The sequence below is a fragment of the Pagrus major genome, chromosome 2 (assembly GCF_040436345.1).
Source record: "Pagrus major chromosome 2, Pma_NU_1.0".
NCBI lineage: Eukaryota > Metazoa > Chordata > Actinopteri > Spariformes > Sparidae > Pagrus > Pagrus major.
In genome coordinates, this window is record NC_133216.1 from 29769034 (window position 1) to 29794272 (window position 25239).

The window sequence follows — 25239 nt, forward strand, 5'->3', positions numbered from 1 at the left end:
TTGAAAGTTCTTTGCGGAAGTACATCCTTTAATCGGCGCTGGGAGAATTGAGCACTCGCGGATACCGTAGATATTTCTCAAACTCCGTACTGCTTTTATTGATAGTTAAAGAAGGTCGGGACAGAGTGACGTGTCATCAATGATCTGTATCCTGCTGGTAGCCGGACACGGCACCGTCTTAGAGACACAAATTAAGGTAAGTAGCTTGAATGTTGCTGTAGAGAGCGGATAACTTGAAGCGGTGCAAAGTTCACAGCGGCCATCCTGCATCTCAGAGTCCGTCCTGCAGCCTAGAGTCCGTCGGACTCATGGATCTACATCCATGGTCGGACTGCCTCAAAGAATCTGACACTTAACCTTTGCGTCACCTGTCAGACCACCACTTCAAACATCAGCAAGAATGCACCCGGATTATATCTGACCTGACCGAATACACCGTATTATTATCAAGATCACAGCTTGATAATCGGCTCCCGGTGGTTTTCACTGCCTCCTATCGATCATCTGTCAGAATGGAAGGAGCTCGTAGGGGATTGTTTGATGAAAGTTCAGGTTTTGTGAAAATGAACGCTGTTTACTGGCTTATCAATATCTGCCGAATTATCGAAGTTAATGTTGTGGTTGATATGACAGCCTTACTCAGTTTAACACGTGCACGTCTTTACAAAGAAGGAGAGGCAACATAACGGAGCCAGCTTCTTGAATTAGGTTTGGTGTGACTTTGCCTCCTCTTAAGCCGAGGAGGGATGTGTTGCGTTCAGGAACACCTGAGAGTCCACGTATGATCCCGAGTTTGAGTTGGATGTTAATAAAATGTCGCCAGTAGCTACATTTGACTTATAGACCTCACGTGAACACATCACTGTTTGTAATGAAGTCTACAGAATGGGAACAGACATGACATGATGCAGGAAGTCACCTACAGTGAGCACAAAGTCTGTGAACCTCAGTATCCTTATATCACAGTATTACCTGAACTGTCAGCATACAGCTGTGAGGTCATGTTGTAGTAACAGCATGTTATTCAGTATATACTGCAGTAGATACTGTTTATACTGCAGTATATACTGTTTATCCTGCAGTATATACTGTATATACTGAATACACTGCCTGGAAGTTTTTTTAGTATAGTTAAAGGCTGCATTTGAGTCCAGCTGTTTTTTTCTCCTCCCCTCCCAGAATGATGACACCGGCCTGTACAGCCTCCTCACGGGGGTACCGAAGGCCTTACTTCCTGGAATTGGAGGAAAGAAGATACTTGACTTTTGGTGGGAAACAGTCAATATGTGCGTAACTGGTCCAAACATGACGGGGCCCAATGTCTGATTATTTTCTGAGTCCTCTTTTGTATGTTGAGTCCCGCTGCACTGGTTCACTGGTTAACTTGTACTTCTGCATCTGTGATTTGTCTCCAGGCGACAGCTGTTCACAGAAGTGTATCTGGTCACTAATGCAGACAAGTGAGTTGTTACTGCAGGAGGACCCAGCTGGTGTTGCTTTGGCGCCTTGTGACAGTATTTCCCCAAAGTAACTTTGATTCTGCTCCTGCTATATTCTCATTCTGTCACACTGATCAGGTATAAGCACTTTGAGCGCTGGGCCACAGCTAACGACTTCCCGGTGGAAAATGTGATAAATGACGGCAGTACCACGTTGGAGGACCAACTCGGGGCCGTGGCTGACCTGCAGCTGGCCATACGCAGCCGCAAGCTGCAGGACGACATCATGGTGGTACGATGATCAATTTCAGTTACAGCTCATTGTGCTGAATTAGAACTGAATGAGTGTCTGCCATACTATGAGGCTCTTCTTCTTGTTTAAGCAGATTGCAGGAGACATGCTGTGTGCAGACCAGAACTTTGACATTGCTCAAGTGATCCGATTCTTCAGGTCAAAGGTCAGATTTACTACAATAAAAAAAAGTACACCAGCACCTTTTACAGTTTATTCACACATACATCTTAAAAAAGGCACGTTTGACAATGACAAGGTTAGAAATAATGATTCTTACTCGAAATAATAATTTTGTCCCCCCGTCTGCAGCAGTTAAAACCTTTCTCATTGTAGTTGTCAGTTTGATGAGATAACCTGAAGAAATGTCCCTCCGTGCTTCCTGAAGCACCTCGCACTAGATTGGCATGATGGACACTTCTTACTCATCATACAGTCAAGCTGCTCCACAGCAGCTCTACAGGGTTCAGATCTGGTGACTGTGCTGGTCGCTCCGTTATAGACAGAATACAGCCGACTGCTTCTTCTCTAAATAGTTCTTCATAGTTCAGAGCTGAGGTTTGGCTCATTATCCTGTTGGAGGATGTAGTTTGCTTCAGTTGAGACCAGACAGCTTTTTCTTTGCTGCTCTGCCTGGAGGGCCAGCGTCCTGGAGTCTCCTCTTCACAGTTAATGTTCAGACTGCTGTTTTACTGTTTAACTATTTAATGACGCTGCCAGTTGGAGACCCGTGAGGCGTCTGATTCTCAGACTAGACACTCAGATGTACTTGTCCTCTTGCTCAGTTGTGCACTGCAGCCTCCCACTTCTTTCTATTCTGGTTGGAACCAGTTTGTGCTGTTCTTTGAAGGGAGTAGTACACACCATTGTATGAGATCTTCAGTTTCATTGCAGTTTCTCACATGGAATAGCCTTTATTTCTTAGTACAAGAATGGACTGGCAAGTTTCAGAAGAAAGTTCTTTTTTTCTGGCAATTTGAGCCTTTTAAGAAGACAAACTTGCATTAGCTAACATAATGTGCCACTGGACCACAGGAGTGATGGTTGAAAATGGTCCTCTCATATTAATAATGTGTAGGCTGTGCCTCTGATCACTTAATGTTATTTTAATTTAACTTTTCTTTCAAAAATATGGACATTTTTAAGTGACCCCAAACCTTTGAGCAGCAGTGTACACATAATCATTTTAGTAGACATAAAACCAAAAGAAAAGTATATTTATTTAAAAAATCGCTATGGAAGATCAGAACACTGGTCTCCATTTATCAAACATGAAAATCCCCTCCAGTGCAGTAATAAAGTCAAGTCCTGGCCAAACACCAGGGACCTGAAAGGATCCAGAATTAAACAAAGTAGAGAAACTAGCCCATCTTTTTGTGTGTGTGCTGCAGCCTGGAGAGCTGATCATATACTACGAGCTGGAAGAAAGTGAGAAAAGCAGCTCCAGGGGTATTGTGGAGGTTTGCCCTGACACCAACAGGTGAGAAGACGCTTTTTTATATATAAAGATCGCTGTGTGTATTTCTTTGATACATACTGTCATACACATGTCACCATGTCGCCGATTTAATTTAATCTGTAGTAGTTTTATGAATCAGGATAACTCGCTTCCTGGAGAAACCGCAGGAAGGACTTACAGACTCGCGGCTGGCCAGCGTGGTGTTTTACTGCATCCAGAGAGAAACGCTGTCCCACCTCTCTGACTTCCTCCAGCTGCAGACTCAAGCCACTGACAGGAGCTTCGGACGATTCTGGGTTCGTAAGTGCTAATTCGATATGTGTTAATTCAGCAAAAAATGAGCACTTTGTCAACTTTATTTCTTAAGGTCACATGACAATAAGTTCCTGTCTATTTGATTTTCCACAAAAACCTCTCTTGCATTATAAATCTGAATAGATCTGCTCTTCAACTTGTCAGACAGTTAATAGACAAACAGTTGTGTTCATAAAGAACATTTTAGATTAGATTGAACATTAGATCATATGTATGTAGTCCAACCCAGCTGACATTGGTGCATTATCATGAGTTGATGAAGTAATAACCAGTTACATTTACGGCTCCCTTCTCTGCAGGAGTGGCTCGTTAATGAGAAGCAACTCGATGTGTTTGGGATGAAGCTTCCCACTGGCTTCCAGCTCATTGGACAAGTGGTTTGTATCCTATAATCAATTCATCAGCTACGTTTGATCTTATTTCACACAGCGCTGCCTTCACATTCATACATTATCACGGACAGAGCCTGAGATGAAACTCCAGAAATGATTAATTCTACATTAAGTTTGTTTACATAAGAAAATAATGATGATCGTCATCATCAGTTTTTTTCTGTCCGTCTGACTCTCGACACAGCAGAACCTGAGATTTTAATTTTTTTTATTTTACACATTCTTCTTCATCATCAAAAACCTGTAGCCTACATTACCCTCAATGCCAAAGGTCCCTTTAACTTGCAATGAAAAGCATTAAAGCTGCACTGAGCAAGTTATCCAGTGGCACGAAGAGAAACTGCTTAAATATTTTAAAGTTTGAAAGCTGTCATCACTCAGAAATCATGTAAGTCAAATCAGCTGTAAACTGGGCACTCAGTCCTTAATGTCTGTTAATGGCTGTTAGTTCAGGGGCAAGTCTCCACTAGATGGATGTGAGAGAAGCTTAATGTTACTGTTAATACTGAGGACAGGCTGGCTGACTCTGCTCCGTCCTCACACAGGGCCTGGATGCTGTTTGTTTCTGCTGCAGCTGATGGATGTGTTTTTTTCCCCCTCTGATTAACTGTACTTCCTCTGGACACCTCAGGGCCTGTCAGACTACACCAAGTGGCTCACCCATTACTCCACAATGCCACAGGACAATCCTGCTAAACCAATCACATTCCGTTCATATGCCAGGTAAGAAAACACCCAACTGATGACCCCCACTCCACTTGGTTTGAGACTAGCTCAGGTTATTGTGTTTTCTGCAGTTTGTAAATAAAAGCCTCTTTCTCCTTCATGACTCACAATGAGAGCACAGCCTGACAGACACTGTGAGAATTAATTTACAAATATGTGATGCTCACAGGGTCGGGTTAATGGGGAACCCCTCAGACGGCTTTAATGGGAAAACCATCGCCATGTCCATCTCTAACTTCTGGGCCGAGGTCACTCTGGTGGAGAGCCAGACTTTGGTAACACACACACACACACACACACACACACACACACACACTTCTGCACACACTGTTAAAGGTGCAATACACAACACTCAGCCTCACTAGATGTCAGGAAACAACTATTTACTGTGTAAAGATGTAGTGGAGTAAAGACGTCCTGAGGAGAGAGTGACGTAACACTCCCTCTCTGTTTGTTGTTATTATTGTTATTATTATGATTGATCTTCTCTGTTTTTTGTTTTGGAGCCAGTCCAGCCATGGTTGTTCTTCATCTTCAGAACCAATGGACCACCTCCTTTTATACACACTGAGTTGTATGTGTGTGTTGTGTTTGTGTGTTCTGATTTAAGCCACTTTTGGGGACAAACACCAGAGTCAAGACCGCATTTGCATGAAAACAGGTCTACCCAACGTTCAACACTTCAGAAGTAGCCCAATTCCACGGCTACTAAATATCATCGTGCAAATGCCGTCTTGACACTGGTGTTTGTCCCAAAAAGTTGCATAAGACACCGACAGACACACACACACACACACTGGATGTGCCTTTACTCTCCGCCTGCTGGCGCCACCTCTCGTTCCCAACTCTAACATGTCCATCCTCTCACGGTGGAGGTAGAGAGGGCAGGGTGTGGGTGGTGAAGGGAAGGAGAGGTGTGGCCGACACGCTGATTTGTTTTGGTGCGACATGCTGGTACTTTTTATTATTGTTTAAGTGTGATACTGTCCTTTGGCTGCTGTGACTAAGGAATTTCCCCATTTGCGGGACAAATAAAGGATTTCTGATTCTGAACACTTCCCACACTTGTAAGGAGACATATGCTCATTTTCCGGTTCATCATTTTATCTTGGGTTACTACTGGAACAGGTTTACATGCTCAAAAAACACATCAGTTCTCATCTTGTCCAGTGCTGCAGCACTGTGTTCACCATCTGTCTGAAACGCTCTGTTTTAGCGCCTCCTATCCCTTTAAGGCCCGCCCTCCTGAATACCCAGTCTGCTCTTATTGGTCAGCTCACACATGCCTGAGCCAGCACCGCTAACAACAACAGAGCAGCTGTGCTAAATCAATTCTAACATGGCAAACTAACAGCTAGGCATAAATTATGCAAATGTGTTACATGGTGATGTAGTGTGATGTCACAAAGTCACAGAATTAAAGGCAGGACTACTGACGAGGTGCTCAGGAGCAGTGTTTTCTGTGGGAGAGAGGAGCTTCTGTTGGTGTGGTCTTTGACCTTTTAACCTTCTCTTTAACCTGCACAAGAACAAATAACACACTGAAGGAAAGGACAAAAACTAAAAAGCATAGTAAGTCTCCTCTAATGTTGTGCAAGTCATGTGAATCTCTGTGATTTTGCAGGTTTTGGTCCCTCATCCACTCAATGACCCCACAGAGTTTGGAAGCTTGCAAGATCTGTTCTGCATCAGCAGGAAAGAAGGGTGTGTAGACGGCGAGCTCACATACATGACAGAGATGATCCTGTTCAGGCTGTTTCAGTAGGATCTGTTCATCATCCACTGCAGGTACCTGGGAGGGCTGCGGCTGCTACAAGCTACCTGTAAGAAGTTCTACCAGTTCTGCTCCAAACAAGGGTGAGTTAACACAAGAACAACATATGAACAACACTGTGATTTGTGTCATCCATTAGAGGTCGAGTGAGAGGCAGAGATGTTTCTGTAGTGTTGTCCAGAATCATCTTGAATCTTGGAGAAAATCTTTGCCTACATGCAGATGGAGTGAATATGAGCATTAGCACCTCCTCTTGACCTCCAAATTTTTTTTCATTTATGCAAAGACTCTGTTGTCACCATGGAAACCACAATAGCACTCCGCAACATTAGTTAACTCATTTGAACTGTTTTGAACTTCTGAATCACGTTCACCATCTGTATTTTCTATCCTGATCATGTCAGGAAATGAGTTGAAGTGAGACAACGTAGACTAAAAACAACTACTAATGTAAGCGTCACAAAATTATTATTGTACGTTGTTACGGCTTTATTATTGATCGGACAGAGGACGAATGTACATGCGGCAACTCATTGTACTGCTAACAATATGAAGAAAAAGCTTAAAGTCACTTTTTCATTGTGGTGTCTGTTTTGTTTTGTTCAGGACACTTTCTGATTAAGACTTAATCTGTGAAGGTTCATCAGTGTCTGCTGTGTGTTTTCTCTTACTGCAGTATCGCTTTGACAAAACAGAACTTCACCCTAAAGTATGACACCAACATCCCTCGACAAGTGGTGAGGATCCATTTAAATACTGGTTTCTAAGAAGTGAAGACGGCACGCTGTGTGAAATGTGAAAATGTAATAACAGTTATTTGTCTCTGTTTTAACCAAGGGCCTCGCTGGAAGCAGGTAAGTAGCTCTGTGTGGTTTCCTGTCTGTACAGCCAGATGTTAAGGTCAGTTTGCACACTTTGAATTCAATGATTGACTTGTTTACAATCCTCTCTTTTCACAGTGCCATCGTCTCAGCTACCCTCAAGTGTCTGATGAAATTCTACAACATTACAGACAATGTAAGGATAGTAGATATGTGTCCCATCTCAGTGTTACCAAAGCCACCAGAGTCTGTGATTTCTTTCTTTGTTTGCTGTTAGCAATCATCAACCACTGCTGTTCTAAGCTAGAGCGAAGGAGCACCACTCAGAATCCATCTATGTCAAACTGGAACGACCGTCTTTGAACAGAGGAGGTGGCCTAAGGCATGACTAAATACCCACCTACAATGCAATACAATGGGAGAAAAGAACATTTATAAAACACTGAAGGACAATAAGTCTTATGTCCAAATCTCAGTGTAATGTCTGTGTGTGATTATCAGGACCTTTTTACAGACCTCCTGAGACAAAGTTGATATAAAGTCTTACGAGGAAAACAATGAAAATTAAATGTGGAAATGACACACAAAGTACTCACTGTGTTTTTATCTGTTCATATATTTGTGTTTTGCGCTCCAGGATCTCCCAAGGCCGATCCGAGCCAACTTCATCCTCAACGTGGAGACTGATGAACTGTTCATTACTGCTGGCCTGCAGGACAGAGTGGTGCAGGTCAGTAACAGAGTCAGCACCACTCAGATGTACTGGGCTCAGTCTCCACTGCACAATATGTCAGCCATCTTTCATTTAACATCTACAGCTGCATGAATTGTTGTTCCCTTTCTCTTTGCAGGTATATGAAGGCTTAGTCTACATGGATTTCAGCAAGAAGCTCATGGAAGAGCAGGGCTACGGTACCGCAGTCATCATCTGTCTTTGCTGTAGGTGCTACATAGCTGCTACAAATACACATGTTGTTCTTGATGTGTGTGTGTTTGCCATTCTCAGGGAACTATGTTCCTATGGACATGAGTGGGCTCCCATCGTTCTGGCTGGCTTACCTGAGCGACCCCAGTGACTCTGGACGCATCCACAGCAACATCAGACAGCGCTGGCTCAGTGGTACGTCTTCATGTCAAATCTGACACCAGCTTCTTGTGATTCATGAGTCAAAGGTCACTGGTCAAAAAAGGGATCGACTCTTTGGCCAACATACTCTTGTTTCTGATATTTGGAAAAATAGATGATTATAAAAGTATTATTTTTTAGTGAACTTCAGTCTGTCAGTGAGTCCACCACTTTGGTCCAGACTGAAATATCTCAACAATTATTAGAAGGATTGTTGTAAAACCTATAGATATAAGTTAGATATAGATAGGTAGTTAGGTATAGATATCCACCACCATGACCTCAGTGATGCTGAGACAGTTCCTATAGCTCCTTCAGCAGGTCACAATTTTCACTCATCCATTGAGATATCTCAGTATTTACTGGATTAATTGGTGAAGAGACATTCATGGTTCTCAGAGGATCAATCTGACTGACTGTGCTGATCCCCTGACTTTTACTGTTACACGGCCATTGGGCTCACGTTTGTCATTTTAATTTAAATGTCTCGACAAGTACAGGACGGAACGTCAGGAAGTCCTTTATGTCACCAGGATAATCCCCTCAGCATTAATCCTGCTGTTCACTGAGTCTTGTATTCATTTGTGAATGACGTTCATGTTCCCCTCAGGATGAATCGTACCAACTTTGCTGAACCCCTGGCTTTTCTTCTCATGCCATCATCTGGTCAAATGTAGTTTTCAGTTTGTCCAGTACTTTGGTTTATGACCAAACACTGAAGACTAATGACATTCTTATCAGCCTCACCTGTGTTTAGCACTAAATGGCAAGCATTAGCATGCTAACACACTAAACCAAGATGGTGAACATGGTTAAAAAAAACATCAGCATGTTAGCATTGTCATTGTAAGCCGGTTAGCATGCTGACATTAGCATTTACTTTACAATAAAAGTGCAACCTTACAGAGCTGCCTAGTCTTGTTCTATATTTAATGTCAGTTTTACACTAGTGAAAAAAGTATTCATATTGTTTACTTAAGTAAAAGTACCAACACCACAATGTGAGAATACTCCAGTACATCTCTAAATCCTGTATTCAAAACCTCACTTCAGTCAAAGTATGTAAATATTATCAGCAATATCTACTTGAAAAGTAAAAGCACTCACTGTGCATTTAAATGTTCTTGATGTACTAATATACATTATATCATTACATTAACATTCCTGCCGCATTCATGTGTACGTGTCATTTTACTGCTGCCGTGTTCAATGTTGACCTCATCCTTTCATATACTGTCGGCTAGTTGAATCTACAGCGATGCGTCACATTCTATCAGATCATCATATGTTTGTAGCGTCACTGTCCTGTTAGAACAGCGTATCTGTATAAGGTCAGAAAAACAGCCTGTTTTCAGCTTTGTGATGATGCATTTTCCACAGAGGGTTTTTAAAGAGTTTGTTTTGCTGAAGAAGGAGGAGAGCTTTCTCAACACATGAAGGAACACGTCATCCTTCAGTTTATCACAAACAGTTAACATCAACACATCTGGAGATACGTGGGTTTCACTGGATAGGAAGGGGAGGAAAACTGTATGAAGCTGTCAGATCAATGTAGTGGTGTAAAAAGTACAATATTTGTCTCAGAGATAGAAGTAGTAGAGTAGAAGTATAAAGCAGCATGAATGAATGAAATAAAAAATACTTAGGTTTAGTACAAGTATCTTAAATTTGTAGGTATGTACAGTAGCTGAGTAAATGTACTTAGTTACTTTCCACCACTTGATTTTTATGGCACAAAGTATTATTCAGTTGGCAGAAAAGCTGCTGATATGATCAGTAACACATTTCAACACAGTTATAAAACTGTTCTTCTGATGAACTCTGTCTGTGGTGCTCTGTGTATCCTCAGGGGAGCCTCTGGTTGTTGAGGCCATGAAGACGTTTGCTGAGCTCACTGATAAAGCCAGGTTGGTTCGAGTACTTAAAGTTGATTGTTGATCAAGAAGTTTTGCAAAAACATCAGGGCAAAGTCTGGACTTACATAACCATTGGATTAAATATGTCCAGCCTTTGGCGTTTCTGCAAGGTGTTAAATGTCACACACGTTTAGTGCTGCTGCATCTTTGATGATAGAAATATATACAGTGTTTGTGTTTGTTGCAGCAATTCAGAGGTTAAGAACATGAGATGTGAAAGTGAAAATGTTGTCCCCTCAGGACAGCTCTACAGGACAGAGACTGGAGCAGCCTGGCACAGCTGATGGACCAGAACTTTGAGCTGCGCAGGTAAACCGTATATTTTGATGTGAAGCTTCTTACATTTACTGTAGCAGATTAACTCTCAACTACAGTAAAAACATATGCCACTCCCACAGGACTGTCTACACTGATGACTGTCTGGGCCCGGGGAATCTCAAGATGGTTCAACTGGCAAAGCAGGTAGGTGCCACCTGCTAAGAGGCAGTGCATGCTTTATTGAACATCTCTGTGTTTACCTGTTCATGCCTTCATAAAGTTTCTGCTGCTCTTTGCAGTTTGGCTCGGCGGTGAAGTTGCCAGGCAGTGGGGGGGCCGTGGTGGGTCTGTGTCTGGATAATGCGAGACTGGTAAGACTGCACTACGTGGAGGTTGTTGTCTTTAGCTGAAATCGCTTATCCAGCCCGTCAGGTGCCTGGTAGGTTTGGAGTTTCATGTTCACGTTGACGCTCCCTTGTCTTGGTTACTCCAGATATTAGTGATCTGTGGGATCTCAACATTTACTTCATTCCACTGCACAAATATCTACAGAACTACCTTAGTTTGTTTTTTTGTAATCAGTCGACCTAAAGCTTAGTTCACACAACAAGATTTTAGACCTGATCTTCCACTAGTCAAACTAGAAAATTTCCATCTCCAGCCCCATGTCGCTGATGTCTGCTGGATATGTAGCTGGTTAAGTGTCCGGTTGAGTCGCAGTCAGGTCAGGGAGCCAGAAATGAGCTCCAGACCCTCTACTCTCTCCCTCTCTTCTTGGCTGTCGGCTGCACTGACGTTAGCTCTCTGAACCCAGTCTGATCATACATTTCTGTGTATGGAGCAGGCACAATAATAGTTTTTAGTTTCTTTCAGAATACAAACACACAAGCTTTTTAAGTATTTGTAACTGTGTCGTCCTTGCTGAACCGTATCAGGAGCAGGCAGTTTCACATTCTCAGTGTAAAAATAATCCTTACTCACATGTCCTAATCCATCCTCCCACCCATACTCTTTGCTTCTTCTTCTTCCTTGTTTTGTCGCTGCAAAACAGCTTAGACTGCATCATTCCGTGTCACATCCGGGTGTGTGATCGTGCAGTGTGTGACCCCCCCGTCACTGACCAGTGATGAAGTGCAAAGCACAACAACCGCAAAACTCCTGATTACAAGACAGAAAGTTGGGCACAGAACAGCAATCTGACAACTCTGAAAGTGGTGATCAAGGCATAAGGAGACATATTCTATGATGCAACAGGTCAAAAAAGAGGTCAGGACAAAGTTTTACACAACTATGAATCTAGTTTCTGATGTAATCAAGAGAAACCATCTCCAGAGTCTCGTAAATTAAAGATCGCCTTAGTCACTTTGATTTGTGTTTCCCCGCAGGGTTATTCAATGTTGGCTTCATATTTGTTTCAAAGATACTCCATCCCTAAAAAACACAGCACTTTTTCAAATAAATGATCAGGAAACAGAACTGCTGTCAAGTTTCATTGTCTTGTAATCGTATTTACCGGAGAAAAACAAATGCCGTTTTCCCATTCTTTCTGCCGTCCCTTCTCTGCTCAGTTTGACTCGGCGTGGCTGGGGTTTTGTTTTTCCACCACAACTGGTCTACCTGCTTGAAAGTGCGCCCTAAACCAATGACAGGCTTGTCTCAATCCCTGCAGTACTATCGAAGAATCACCGCTAACAAAGTGGCTCCGCTAATTCAGTTACAATCACTTCATTTACTATAACTTCTTCACAGTAAAAGCCCCCCCCCCCGTTATTGAGTCATTTAAAAGCTCTTATTATGAAGCAGCATTACAGGAAATGTTGTGTTTTCAGCAGCAGTAACTAAACATGACTCCTGAACCAGCTGAAAGTGAACACGATGAAACAGTAAAACACAGCAGATGTTTTACAGAGAAACAGTAAGCTCCGCATTACCGCCACCTCGAAGGCTCGCCTTTTCTCCGCCATTGTTTGTTCACACTGAACTAAGCAGCACCAAGCAAACTAAAAGAGGCTTGGTGGTACACATCATGACGTTGAGATCTGTGGATGACAGACAGGATGACGGAGGCTTTTCCACGTATAACTGGTATTTTTTTCCTTGCTTTGTGGGTTGAAGTGTGGGACGTTTCTCTTTTATTTGATGAGTGAGGATCTGTTTAGTTGTCAGTTGCGGCCAAACGTGCTAGTGGAAAAACAAAAAGTAGTTACAATATTTCCCGCCAGAGGAAGTCATCTGTTCTATGATAATAGCTGTCATGCAGTCATACTGGCATTTAGATGACTTGAAAAAAAACCAAAAACGTAACAACTTGTTTTCTCTTGTCCGTCCATAACATTTTTGCAGAATTTAAACAGATAGCTGATAAATCTAATTAAAACAAAAACACACACAAAAAACTTGAGTTTAATCAGCTAAATAAAAATATCTATCAATGTAAGTCCTTATGGCCTATCATACGGCCGGGACCAAACTGAGTCAATGATACATCAAAAGGATCTGGAGATAAAACTCAGCTGAAACTCTGTCAAATGCAGTAATATTAGTCCAATGCAAATTGTCACCACTCAATAATATAGCAGATATACACACCGTTGACAACCCTTAAATTCACCGTTACAGTATGCAGAAGCTCAAGCCCTTACCTGGCTCCATTCCATGTTGTTTGACAGGACCATGAACAGACAGACCTCAGTCTCATGATCCTGGCTACATCACTAATTCACCTGTTCTGAGTTGTAAAGACTGTAATTGAATTGGACATTAGTGCCCTGCTGTCTGATGCAGTCTGTGTTTGGCCCACTAGGTGGAGTTAAGGCAAGCCTTCCAGGAGGCAGGCTGCGTCTTCTGTGTCATCACACCATACAACCCATCTGCCAGCACTGTCGGCGGCCAACACTAACCTCACCTCTCCCTACGACTCAGTCAGGCTTCTCAAGGCCAAGTCATGGCCATCGACTGAATACAGCACAGTGTGGCCTTCAATCAATTCCAGTGTCATTTCACAGGACTTCTTACAATGAATGAGAAAGATCAAGAGCATATACATGATATTATGTGTAAGCCATGAATAAAGAATAATCAGCGCTGCTATTAGGATCTTTACTTTGTGTAATAATTATTCACCAGATTGACCAAATAATGTTTTATCAAACATTAGGTGTTGCCTCACTTTCTAGCTCGAACATAAAGGAATCGTCTTGTTTGAAAGTTTTGCTGCAGATTATATGAGGTTCAGGTCATTTAAAGTCATTTAAAGTGTAGTGAGGTAATAGCCAATGTAAAAATGATGTCATTATTTTTGTACATCTGTGATACATTCATGATATAGACTCTTATTCTTGATCTCATTATCTTTCTATGATGAATGTAACTTTGTACACAAATTAAAATAATTTTTATACCTCTGAATATTTTGTCATGTGTACTGTGTACTTGTCATGTGTACTGTGTAGTCATACGAGTTTAAATTACATTAACATCACAATGAACAACCTCTTCATCTCATCCCTATATATTCTGATCTACTCTATTCTACACTGTATACTGTCAGTGTAGTATTGTATACTGTATACTGTCAGTGTAGTGTGGAGTATTCGATGTTGTACACTGTATACTGTCAGTGTAGTGTGTAGTATTCAGTGTTGTATACTGTATATTGTCAGTGTAGTGTGTAGTATTCAGTGTTGTATACTGTATACTGTCAGTGTTGTGTGTAGTATGCAGTATACTGTCAGTGTAGTGTGTAGTATTCAGTGTTGTATACTGTATACTGTCAGTGTTGTGTGTAGTATGCAGTATACGGTCAGTGTAGTGTGTAGTACTACTTGTAGTATACTGTATACTGTAGTATATACTGTGTGTAGTATTGTATACTGTAGTATACACTGTGTGTAGTATTGTACAGTGTATACTGTAGTATATACTGTACAATACTACACAGTGTAGTATTGTACAGACAGTGTGTAGTATTGTACAGTGTATACTGTAGTATATACTGTGTGTAGTATTGCACAGTGTAAACTGTAGTATATACTGTGTAGTATTGTACAGTGTATACTGAAGTATATACTGTGTGCAGTATTGTATACTGTAGTGTATACTGTAGTATATACTGTGTGTAGTATTGTACAGCGTATACTGTGTAAACTATACTGTGTGTAGTATACTGTATACAGTGTATACTGTAGAATATAATGTGTGTAGTATTCAGTGTAGTACAGTGTATACTGTAGAACATACTGTGTGTAGTATTCAGTGTAGTATACTGTATACAGTGTATACTGTAGTATATACTGTGTGTAGTATTGTATACTGTATACTGTAGTATATACTGTGTGTAGTATTGTACAGTGTATACTGTAGTATATACTTGGTGTAGTATTGTATACTGTAGTACATACTGTGTATTGTACTCACTGTAGTACAGTGTATACTGTAGTATATACTGTGTGTAGTATTGTATACTGTATTATATACTGTGTGCAGTACTCAGTGTAGTATACTGTATACTGTGTGTAGTATTGTATACTGTAGTTTATACTGTGTGTAGTATTGTACAGTGTATACTGTAGTATACTGTGTGTAGTACTCAGTGAGCTGATCTCATTCGCTCCTTCCTCCGGTCGGTGGGCGGGGTAGGGAGGCTGTGCCTGGCCGCTCCGCGCTGCTCTGCGCTCCGCTCCGCTCGGTGTAGTAGCTGTTACCTCTTCACTCATGCACAGTCAGCCGGAGCTCATGGACTAGCCGGAGGTCTGCTGGTGGACTGTATCGGGCTTGAAGCGGACCGGGAGACCCAGTGGAGCATGGCTGCCAAAGAGGACCTCTACAGTAAAATCCTCCCTCGGAGGCTCCGACAGAACCGTCCGGGTTCAGTGAAATGTGGCTCCAATCTGGACGTGCTGTTATCCATGGGCTTCCCCAGACCAAGGGCGTAAGTAGCCTGACCTAAACACCGTGTGTGTATGTGTGTGTGGGCTGGAGCATTACGTGCATGTCAGAGGTCGTCCGGGGACCTGGCGATGACACAGCCGGTGTGTGAGCACTGAGTACCGGTGGCGTTGGTTCGGGACTCACCGGTAGGGTCGCGGAGGGGTCGACCGCAGCATCACTGCACACCCGCTGTCTCCTCGCATCGTTTACCGCTGTGCGCAGCTACTTGGTACCGCCTGTATACAACTACACACAACTGAAGATCAGAACCGAGTCAGATGAATGATAGCACATTTAATATATGAACACAGCAGATTAAATAAATGAAGTAAAGTGAACAGAGATCATAACCGAAGAGCTGAGTTGAGCATCAAATTGTACAAAAACGCCTTCAAAATGTGATTATATGTTTATTTTACTTACCTTAGTTTCATCTGTGACTGTCAGTGAAGATCGACATGTTAAAGCTTTATTAGAAAATGCTGTCATTTGTATTTGCTGGCTGTTTGAGTCAATATTAGTGCACCATAAGTACTGAAGTTATGTTGGCGCTGTCATAAGAGATCTATTGAGAGAAGTGGAGTCAGGAGTCATGACTGTGTGTTTGTGTCATACGGTTCACCCTGTGTCCTCTGCTGCTGCTCAATGGAGGGACTGTCTTTGACTTGGTCAGATCAGTGAGTTCACATCCGTCCTGTCGGCCGCAGGCTCTCACTGTAAACACTGTAAATCAGCAGCACTTCACACACAGCTGGCTGCCGAACACTGGAAATCAACTGGTAGCATTTATCATTTGGGTTCAATTTGTAGTTTTCAATTTAAAATGTGTGTGTGTGTGTGTGTGTGTTAGTTGATTCTAAATGAGAGGAATAAAGGAGAAATTGCTAAATCACATCTGCCAAAGAGCAGTAGCCAGGCGAGCACAGATGTAAATGGGCTGGAGCTCCATGGTGTCAGAGCTGTCTCCAGTACATCACAATGAAGTGGATCTGTGGTTCTGATTGAAGGTTCCTGGACACCCAGTGAAGTGTTGGACATAATCGTGGGGCAGGACATGATGATAGGCGTGTAACAGCTGGGACACTGGTGTCGGTAGTGTTTGTTACAGACGAAGAACATGTGATTTTGTGTTGTCAGCTAGCCTGCTCATGTCAACTAGCTCTATGCTCAGTGGCTCTTTATATTGTTTATGGCTGAGGGCGGTGACTCTATAGTTGTGACATCACAAAGTTACGGAAGTCCTGACGGCTTGTTTGAAGGCACAGGGCTGTGTGTATTCCTCTGTGGATTGAGTGTTTTAATACTTTAACATTTTTTCACTACTTAAAGACATGGGAATCTCAATTTCTACAATACGGGACCTTTAAAGTTGTTTGGGTTCAGCAGAACAAGCCCAAACACAACACTGACATATTATCATCTTCTAAAGTGAATGTGGCATCTCAAATGGATTAGCAAACAGTTGTCCTTACACACATCCAGCACACACAGAGCAACAATAACATTTATTCAGAGCTGTGTTTTTGCTCTCCACTAACTCCTGAGGGAAATATCTGACTGTAGCTGCTAAATGCTCCACTGTGTTCACAGCTAGCTGCTAACTTCGTCTGCCGTTTGGTGCTGCGGCAGGCAGTGCAGACTACAGTGGGTTTATCAGAGCCTTCTGCTGCCTGACTGATCCGTTACTGTTGGTTCTAACAAATGTGATGAAAATATATACTGGACGGGACAGTTTTACAGTATAAGAGTAAACTTGTAAGTCCTCTCCCACAGGCAAACTATGTAATTCTGACACTGTGTCTTAATAGTCACAAACATATCTTTGGCAGTTTCTTGTTACATAACACTGAACATATACTGTACACCAATATTTACATGTCTATGATAAGCTAATATCAGCAGGCCACTTTAGCAGTCTGGCTCTGTATGCATTCTGTCCATGTGTTGCAACTCTCAGAGGTAATTTTTTTGGCAAATGATATTCCCATTACTGTGACATCACTGATGGCATGATGATGGCATTATGGCATGATGGCATTGACTACCAGAGCCTCTTTTTCTTATTCTAAAGAGCCTTTAAATGTAAAAAGAAAACAAAAACAACATCACTTCCTGTGTACCAGAGTGGTTTCCAGGGACTGACCTCTCTGACACCAGCAAGCCACAACTGCAGATGCAAAAGCTTTCATGAAAACTTCTTTGGTGGAATCAGTATTGTGTCATATTTGTTAGCTAAAGTAGCTAAATCTATTTTTGTCCATATCATTTGAAGTCTGGGGAAAGTCTCACAGCACTTCCCTTTTTTCGGTTCATACACTTAACCTTGGGAGTCTTTCCACCCCTTTCACCCAGACAGATGTCACACATCAGGAGTGTTTGTGTGTATGTCAGAGGAAGTGTGCTGTGGTTTGCTGAATGGACACAGCAGATGATGACAGGCCCCCAGGCAGGCCAGCGCTGGCCTAGAACACACTCCCTCAGGGAAGCCACAACCTCTTTTATATCAGCCCATGACTGCTTGGCCTTGAGACAGCCACTTATTAACTCCCTTTCTCTGGCTGTCTGTCTGTCTCTCTCCCTCTTTTTTTCTGTCTAAGGAGGTTGACCCACTAAATTTCCTGACCAACTTCAGGTGTCCTGGTTCTGCTGTAAAAGGATTATCTCTGTGTAGAAAGATTACATTTATCTGCTCTTGTAGTCACGCCATTGTTTTGGTTTGAGGGCATCCCCACATTGCTCCCAGTGTTCACACGAGAGAGGAGACGCCCTCTGGCTTTATATAATCGAGTTTAGTCATATCAGTACGGGATATGATTTATCACACAGTTGTAGCAGAAATATGAATTGTAGTTTTTACTAAGAAATATTGAGCTTGGTTTGTTGGAGAAATATTGATTCAACAGGGCTGGGTATTCAAGATGAATATTTATTGAGTATTGTGTGTAGCATTGAGCATGAAAATCTACCATCATCTACCGTCTTCATTTAACACTCATGCAACTAACATTTACTGCAAGTGGAAGAGCGAGCATCGTCACACATCATTTTGTGAATGAGTCATCAAGTTTGTTTATCGAACACACAAGTTAATCATTCTAGGTAGGGGACCAGAGATGCCCCATATATACTGTATATATATGTATATATATATATATATATATATATATACATATATATATATTAATGATTACGATTATTATTATTACTATTATTGGTGTATATATATATAAAACCTTTTTTTCCCCTTTTTTCCCATTTCCGATATTTATTTCATTTACTCACTTATTAAATATAATATAATATATAATATAATATACTATCTTTCACTTCATACAGTTTCATACCCTACAAGTCTTCTCCCTGCGTCTTCTTGCTGTTTTGTATTTCTCCCCCCTTTGTTCCTTCTGCAATTACTGCTCCTGTTAGTCTTTTTTTTTATTAGAATTTATTTTTGTTTGTTTCTGTGTTTCTTTGTTATTAGTTCCTCTGTCTTGTCTTGTGCCGTGTTATATATATGTATGTTCACATTCGTCACTTGTACTGCACCTAAAAAAAATAAATAAAAAAAACAAAACAAAAATCATTCTAGGTAGGGCTGAGCAATATATCCATATTATCATTATCATGACATGAGACTTTATAATGATCGATAAATATACAGTATATATACATATAGATATATGGATATCTTGGATATCTTAATTTGGTGGTTTGACATAAGTGTTGTCATTCCCTGGTTTTAAAGGCCGCTCATATATATAAGATTTTCAAATAACACCAAGCCTTGGAATGGATCAATTTATTACATTAATAATATATGACAAGTTCTAAAGTACACTGATTTAAATGTAACATTGTTTATTCTTATTGTCTCTTTGTATATTGTGATATATGTGTGTGTGTATATATATAGTGTAAAATTAGTGTAAAATATAGTGTAAAATTACAGAGAAGACTATATAATAAATGTATCTATCTTTAATGTAAACTTTTGATTCAAGTTAAAATGTGTCTTAATTCAACGTCAGATCTACAACTAAAAAAACTGCATCAAATCCACAACCTTATGTCAAAGGAACACAGTCTCCTGTGAGTTGCTGTACTTAGTACTGATAATAAAAAGATCCATCCTCCCTTTTTATAACAACTGACATTTCCATCATCTTGGAACCAGGAAGTGGCTGTAGGTCTACTGTCCATCGACAGGTTAAATCAGTCTGAAAACAAAATCGATTGTGCACATTATTCATTTCTCCAGGGAGAAAAAGCTTTCAGCAAGTCACAAGGTGCATCTCCCCGACTTTGTAAATGACAGTCTTGTGCACGTCAGCTAACTCTTAATGTAGTGATCAATTAGACACGAAACAAGCAGAGTCATGCTTGTCTTTACAGGAGCCCTGGTCGGGCTGCTTCAACATCTCTGTTTGTTGGCTCAGAGTAGCGAGAGCATCATTGGGAGCTAAAGACAGAACGGTCAGTTAGTGTTGGATGCCGGCTCCAGTGTTGGGGAGACTTAAACTACATGTAGTTCAACTACATAGCTTAACTACAATTTGCTGTAACTTGCTGGTAGTTAAACTACATTCATATTTTGTGCTGCGTCAAGTATTTCAACTACTTTTTGGGTCATTTTTTGTAGTTTAACTACTCAATTTACGAACTACAATTTTGGCCAATAACATGAAATATTTTTTTTATAAAAAAAAAAAAGACCTATATAATATAAATTTTATTTTATTTTTCTTTGAAAAAAGGCATGAAACATGTCATGACATGCTAAGCCTCTGATTGGCTTGCCCTGGCAGCACTCAAATGCTTCACAGAGTGGGTGGGTCTTTGTGCCAAGGAAGGCAGTGCTCATATGGCACAAGCACGTCATGGACAACCCTCCTGCTACCCCTGATGCGCCCTGAACGCGCCAGCCCAACCATGGCCATATTTGAGCATGTACATGTTGGATATAGATTCATCTAAAAACTTTGAGAGACTGCTCATGTGTCAAGTGATTCTGCCCTGGCATCTAGTTCTAGCCCCTAAGTGTTAGTGCCTCTGAAGTTCCTGTGATATTGACCAGAAATGTCAGCTTATGTTCTTTAAAAAATAAAACTTGAGTTGAGAGGCATATTTTTGCTGGCATGTGAATTATATTTTGTTTCATATACACCATATGTTGATTTATTTAACGCTGAGTTAAATGAGTATAATGAGTATAAGTAGTTGCTAAAGCTACTTTTTTTAGCAGTAGTTTTACAAACTACATTTCTCCAGGGGTAGAAATGTAGTTTGTTCAAACTACTGCCAGGCTGAACTACATGTAGTTTTACAAGCTACGCTTGCAAAGTAGCTTCCCCAACACTGGCCGGGTCACAGAAGTTATTGCCAACATTTCTCTCATTGTATGGATGACGCTCTCACTTATAAATGCCTCGATAATATAACTTTAAATCACCTTCTTATTATGAACCTTATTTTCTACCAAAGTACAGAACAGACTGCTTGCACGTCTATTCCAAGACGTATTTCAGTTGTAGTCCTTGACAGAGACAAGAGACGTGATAATATTATAGAGATAGAAGCACGGTGTCATTTTAGTCAAGCAATAGCTTGACTAAAATGCGTTAGCTACTGTTTAGAGTTTATGGTGTAATGCTACAGCAGTATGCAGTATAAAGACATCTAGCCTTATTTTTTTTCAACCCCAAAGCTACTGTAAACTATCCTAAAATCAGCTTGTTGTGTCTTTACTTTGTCATTATCATATGTAGTTGTCAGTTCAAAATATTAGCATTCAAATGACTTTGCCTCTTGTTGTGTTGTCATATTAAACCGTTCACTATTTATTGCTTCATCTTCCTCTGAATGGAAGCTCTCAGTCCTGCTGTGTGTTTAGCTCTGTTAGCTGTCGGCTGGTTAGCTCGTTGGTTGTAAGCTATAAGCTCTGTTAGCTGTTTGCTTCCTCGGCTGAGAATAAATGTTTTAAAAAATAAATTGCACCAGTGAACAAAAAAAAGTTGAGTAAAATACATTCCATATAATTTATCAACTGACTGGACGTAACCAAGTAAATAAAAATATTCTTTCTTATTATTATTATTGTATTTATTTTGCTTTCCAGTTTTTATTACTACCTGAAGTGTTGCTGATTGAATGATTGGTTGAATAGTGTTGCTTAGTGGAAAACTTGAATCTGTAGTGTGGGACTTTGTACTCAGATTACTTTTTTGTTGCAACGAGTAAGGTAACACGTTAGTTCCTCAATTCAAGTAATCCGTTATTTAGTCAGTTTTTCATAAAAGTAATCCGTTACTGGAAAAAGATTGCTGTCTGTTCCTTTTGTCGCCACAAAATAAAATAAAATCCCAAAAAGCATTTTCACTGTTTCTGTTCGTCTCCTGCTGCTCTGCAGGCGGCTGCGTTCATCCATGAAATCTCAGATTTTTTTCCTTTAATATGACCTCACAGCTACGTTGTTGTTTAAAAGGCCTTCATGCACTTTAATCATTTGTATGTAGTAATGTGTTTTGAAAAAAAAGCCCATGCACTTTTATCATATTTGTGCTTTTATGGTTTCTATGTAAGCACTCATTGTTTACTGGTTCATTAGTTGCATGTTTAAATATCATATACTATAAGAGCTGTGTTGTATTGTTTTCATTGACACAGCTGTGCCTAATACTGTCTGCCTCTGTCCAGTTCACTGTCAGATTGTTAGCAAAATAAAGAGCTGTAAATGTTATATTGTGTCTATCATTCCTGTTATTAGGCTGCAGAGTTCCTGATTGTGAGCCGTACAGAAGACTAGAAAAAGAAGGAAGAGTCAATACATTCAAAGGTTCATGTACGATTGGCTACACGCCGTCTGGACAATATAACACCCGTGCAACGAGTCACAAAGAGGTTTTACTGTCATTTTTGGCAACGCTATAGTACTTTTCTCAGTAGATAACGCAGTAACGTAACAAGTTACTTTTTAATGGCGGTAATCTTGTAACATAATGAGTTACTTTTAAAAGTAACATTACCCAACACTGTTTCCTATTAGAAGAGGGAGACAGAAGTTTGGGTTCATGTACTAAAGTAAATGTTTAACCTGACAACAAAAGTCTTTTTTTTTTTTACTAATCCCAAAATCCCCTCCAGTTTTTTATTCTTGGCTTGTGGGTTCTGATAGTTGGAATTATAAGCACTGAAAAAAATAGACAGTCAAGTAAGTAAAAGCTTTACATTACCTCAGCACTGATTCTCCAGTCTGCTTTCATTGTACCCACAGCTGTCCTATTAGTATGATGGGATCAGTATCTTGAGATCTAAAGTTTTAGCTTAATAATTAAAGCTAGCTCTCTGCTTTTGAAACTGTGTCATCTTTTCTTAAACCCCCACCAGAGCAAACGATATCCAAAAGATGTTTCATAACACTTGACAAAGTATGCCTGATGGCACTTTTAAAGCAGCTAAAATTGGACTGAATTCACATTGCAGTGTTTTGGGCACTGATGTAGCAGTGACTAAACAAAGTCTTAGAGATGGAGAGTCAAACTTGAAACCTGTGTCGTACTGTATATGAGGTCTTCTTTAAGGTCGACAGAGGGCTTTTGTCAGTTTGTAAAGTAAGATATGACTTCTTCTTCAAAATGGATGCTGACTCACTTCCTGTGTCGATAATGTTTTTTTTTTTTTACAAATGCTATACTCATCATATAGTTATAAACTGTCACACTGAAAAGTGTAAAGCACAACTAATGTATCTTCTGGAGCCCAGATGGACAGTCGTAAAAACAATGTTACACCCAGCACATTTGCATTTACAGTGCCATATCTGCACCACTCTTTCTCACTGCTGATTTAGTGCTTTCTCCCCAACAGCTGTCTACGTAGGAAATGTATTTTCTGTGTAGCTCAGCTCAAGGGTTGCATATTTGCTGAAGGAAGAAAGGAAAATGTCTACATACAGTATGTGGGCTCAAGTGTGCTACATCTGTGAGAGCTGCACACAGTATATCCCAGCAATGGGAAGTGCTGTGGAGTTGGTAACTCTCATGAATTATTGAGTCGTTCCCTTGTTTTTAGCCCAGTATCTTTGAAATGCAGATGAATACGAGCTTATTTGTCTTCCACACTTCCTTCACAAATTGGTCCCAGCTCTTTGGGACTATTTGAAGATGACTGTTAAGTCAAAACTGATATACCTATTATTGCATTTCATGTGTCATCATTATATGTCTGCCTCAATAGGGAGTCTCTAACAAGGTCACATAAATGTCATTAGTCTCCTTCCTGAAACAGGAGAGGTGCATCACTGATATAGCGTCCGTCATTCACTGGTGCACTTCCACTGCAGCTCAGTGATCATATCGTGGTTCATTTGAAGCTCTGTCCGGAAGCAGGCAAACAGACAGCACTATCAGATTATAGGGCCATTGTCTCCACTCACATATCTCAGTGAGGCTGTATGAAATTCAAGGTAGTGAAACTGCCCTCTGCAGGCAGTTTGCATTAGAAATCACCCACTAACAAATGCCTTCCATAAGAGGAGCCTGTGCTTATTATAGTTCAGTTAAAACATATTTTACTGTCTTAAATTAAAGGAAAATTATTGTATGCAGTATTTCTGGCTTGATTTCTGCCACAGCAGTGTTGGAGCTTCACATTGACCCACAGTAGTCATCTTGCTTTCGTAGCTGATTTCACAGTCATTCATTATTTGACTCGTGGAAACAGAGACTCTGTGTCAGTATCAGCTCGTGAGGCCTCAGGCCCAGATGGAGAGATACTACAGGAGCAGCAGAAAAGGGACGAGTGTACTTGTCAGTTAGCATCAATGTTTGAGCCATATGGATTTCTTTAAGGTTGATACTAACAAGTCAGTATCTTTGGTTTGAGGCTGATAATTTACAGTGACTTGTGCCACTTATTGTGTCTTTAAATCTTACCATTGTAATGCCTCATACCCAGTATAAAAGTATTAAGAGATTTTTGTATTCCATTATTTGTAATTAATTGTGATCATGACGTTTTTTATAATGTGACGGAAAGGTAGAAAATCTCTTGAAACAAAACTTGGATCATATTGAGACATTCAGACTTTGCATGAAGATGTTTTTTTAAGACGTCTTGTTTAGAGACCGTTTTTTGTTAACATGGGGGCACAACATCTATGTTTTTCTGAGTCCTGCCTCTTCCGTTTCATCTCCGTCTGACCAGACTTGGGACAAGAGCAGCCCTCAATACAAACTGGATCAGTTGGGCTCTTACCCTGACTCTTCCTCTCCTCCCTGGGGTGGTGTTGGAAGGTTGAAAGAATACCGTCGGCATTGGTCACCTCAGTCTGCGGCTCTCAATCCGAAAGCTGTGCTTTCTTCTCCAATGCTGATTAATTCATTTCTGCTACAATTAATGTGTAAAATTTGAAGGCGCTTCTGCACCGCTGGCAGATTTTGCAACTAATTTGTCCGAATGTGCAGGAAAATCTAAGAACCTTGACAGCAACTTCCATCCAAACTGTCTAATCAGTAGAGTTGTTTCAGGGTTCAGAGTCTAAAACAACAACAGTCATCTGATTGTGATGAACTTCACATTGCCAAAACAAAAAAATCTGAACAAGAATGTATAATATTTATCAAAACAAAACAAGACATTTGCCGAGTGTTTTGGGAGGGCTCGGTGGAGTGGATCCAGACCTCCTGGAGGAATAAACACGAGCCGTTTACTGACGGGAGGAGAGCTCAGTGATTACTTTGTAACTTCTGGGATTAAAAAGTGGATTTATCTTCACTCCTGTTTATCAACCTGACT

General features: G+C 40.7%; 2 protein-coding genes across 3 annotated transcripts in view; both read left to right on the forward strand.

Moving 5' to 3' along the window:
• The first annotated feature begins 56 nt into the window (after window positions 1-56).
• Window positions 57-13926, forward strand: gkup (glucuronokinase with putative uridyl pyrophosphorylase). The gene is made up of 23 exons (XM_073487959.1): window positions 57-196; window positions 1180-1286; window positions 1416-1460; window positions 1578-1731; window positions 1826-1897; window positions 3123-3211; window positions 3330-3486; window positions 3805-3882; window positions 4529-4620; window positions 4793-4898; window positions 6248-6327; window positions 6412-6480; window positions 7074-7134; window positions 7235-7251; window positions 7357-7414; window positions 7856-7948; window positions 8070-8130; window positions 8225-8338; window positions 10194-10251; window positions 10501-10569; window positions 10659-10722; window positions 10818-10889; window positions 13322-13926. The coding sequence occupies exons 1-23, from the start codon at window positions 140-142 to the stop codon at window positions 13415-13417; spliced, it is 1869 nt and encodes a 622-aa protein (XP_073344060.1). The 5' UTR covers window positions 57-139; the 3' UTR covers window positions 13418-13926.
• A 1342-nt stretch (window positions 13927-15268) lies between these two features.
• ubash3bb (ubiquitin associated and SH3 domain containing Bb) overlaps window positions 15269-25239 on the forward strand; it is a 45866-nt gene continuing 35895 nt past the window's right edge. For both annotated transcript variants that reach the window (XM_073491818.1, XM_073491827.1), the window contains exon 1: window positions 15269-15448. In XM_073491818.1, coding sequence (XP_073347919.1) covers window positions 15321-15448 — 128 coding nt within the window. In that variant the 5' untranslated portion in view covers window positions 15269-15320. The remainder of the gene's footprint in view (window positions 15449-25239) is intronic.

What these genes read in the sequence shown, in the direction of transcription:
- gkup (XM_073487959.1), top strand. Translation starts at nt 140, where the DNA reads ATGATCTGTATCCTGCTGGTAGCCGGACACGGCACCGTCTTAGAGACA. An exon ending in CATGGAAGAGCAGGGCTACG is followed by an intron (nt 8,131 to 8,224) that starts GTACCGCAGTCA and finishes TGCCATTCTCAG; the next exon opens with GGAACTATGTTCCTATGGAC. An exon ending in CAGACAGCGCTGGCTCAGTG is followed by an intron (nt 8,339 to 10,193) that starts GTACGTCTTCAT and finishes GTGTATCCTCAG; the next exon opens with GGGAGCCTCTGGTTGTTGAG.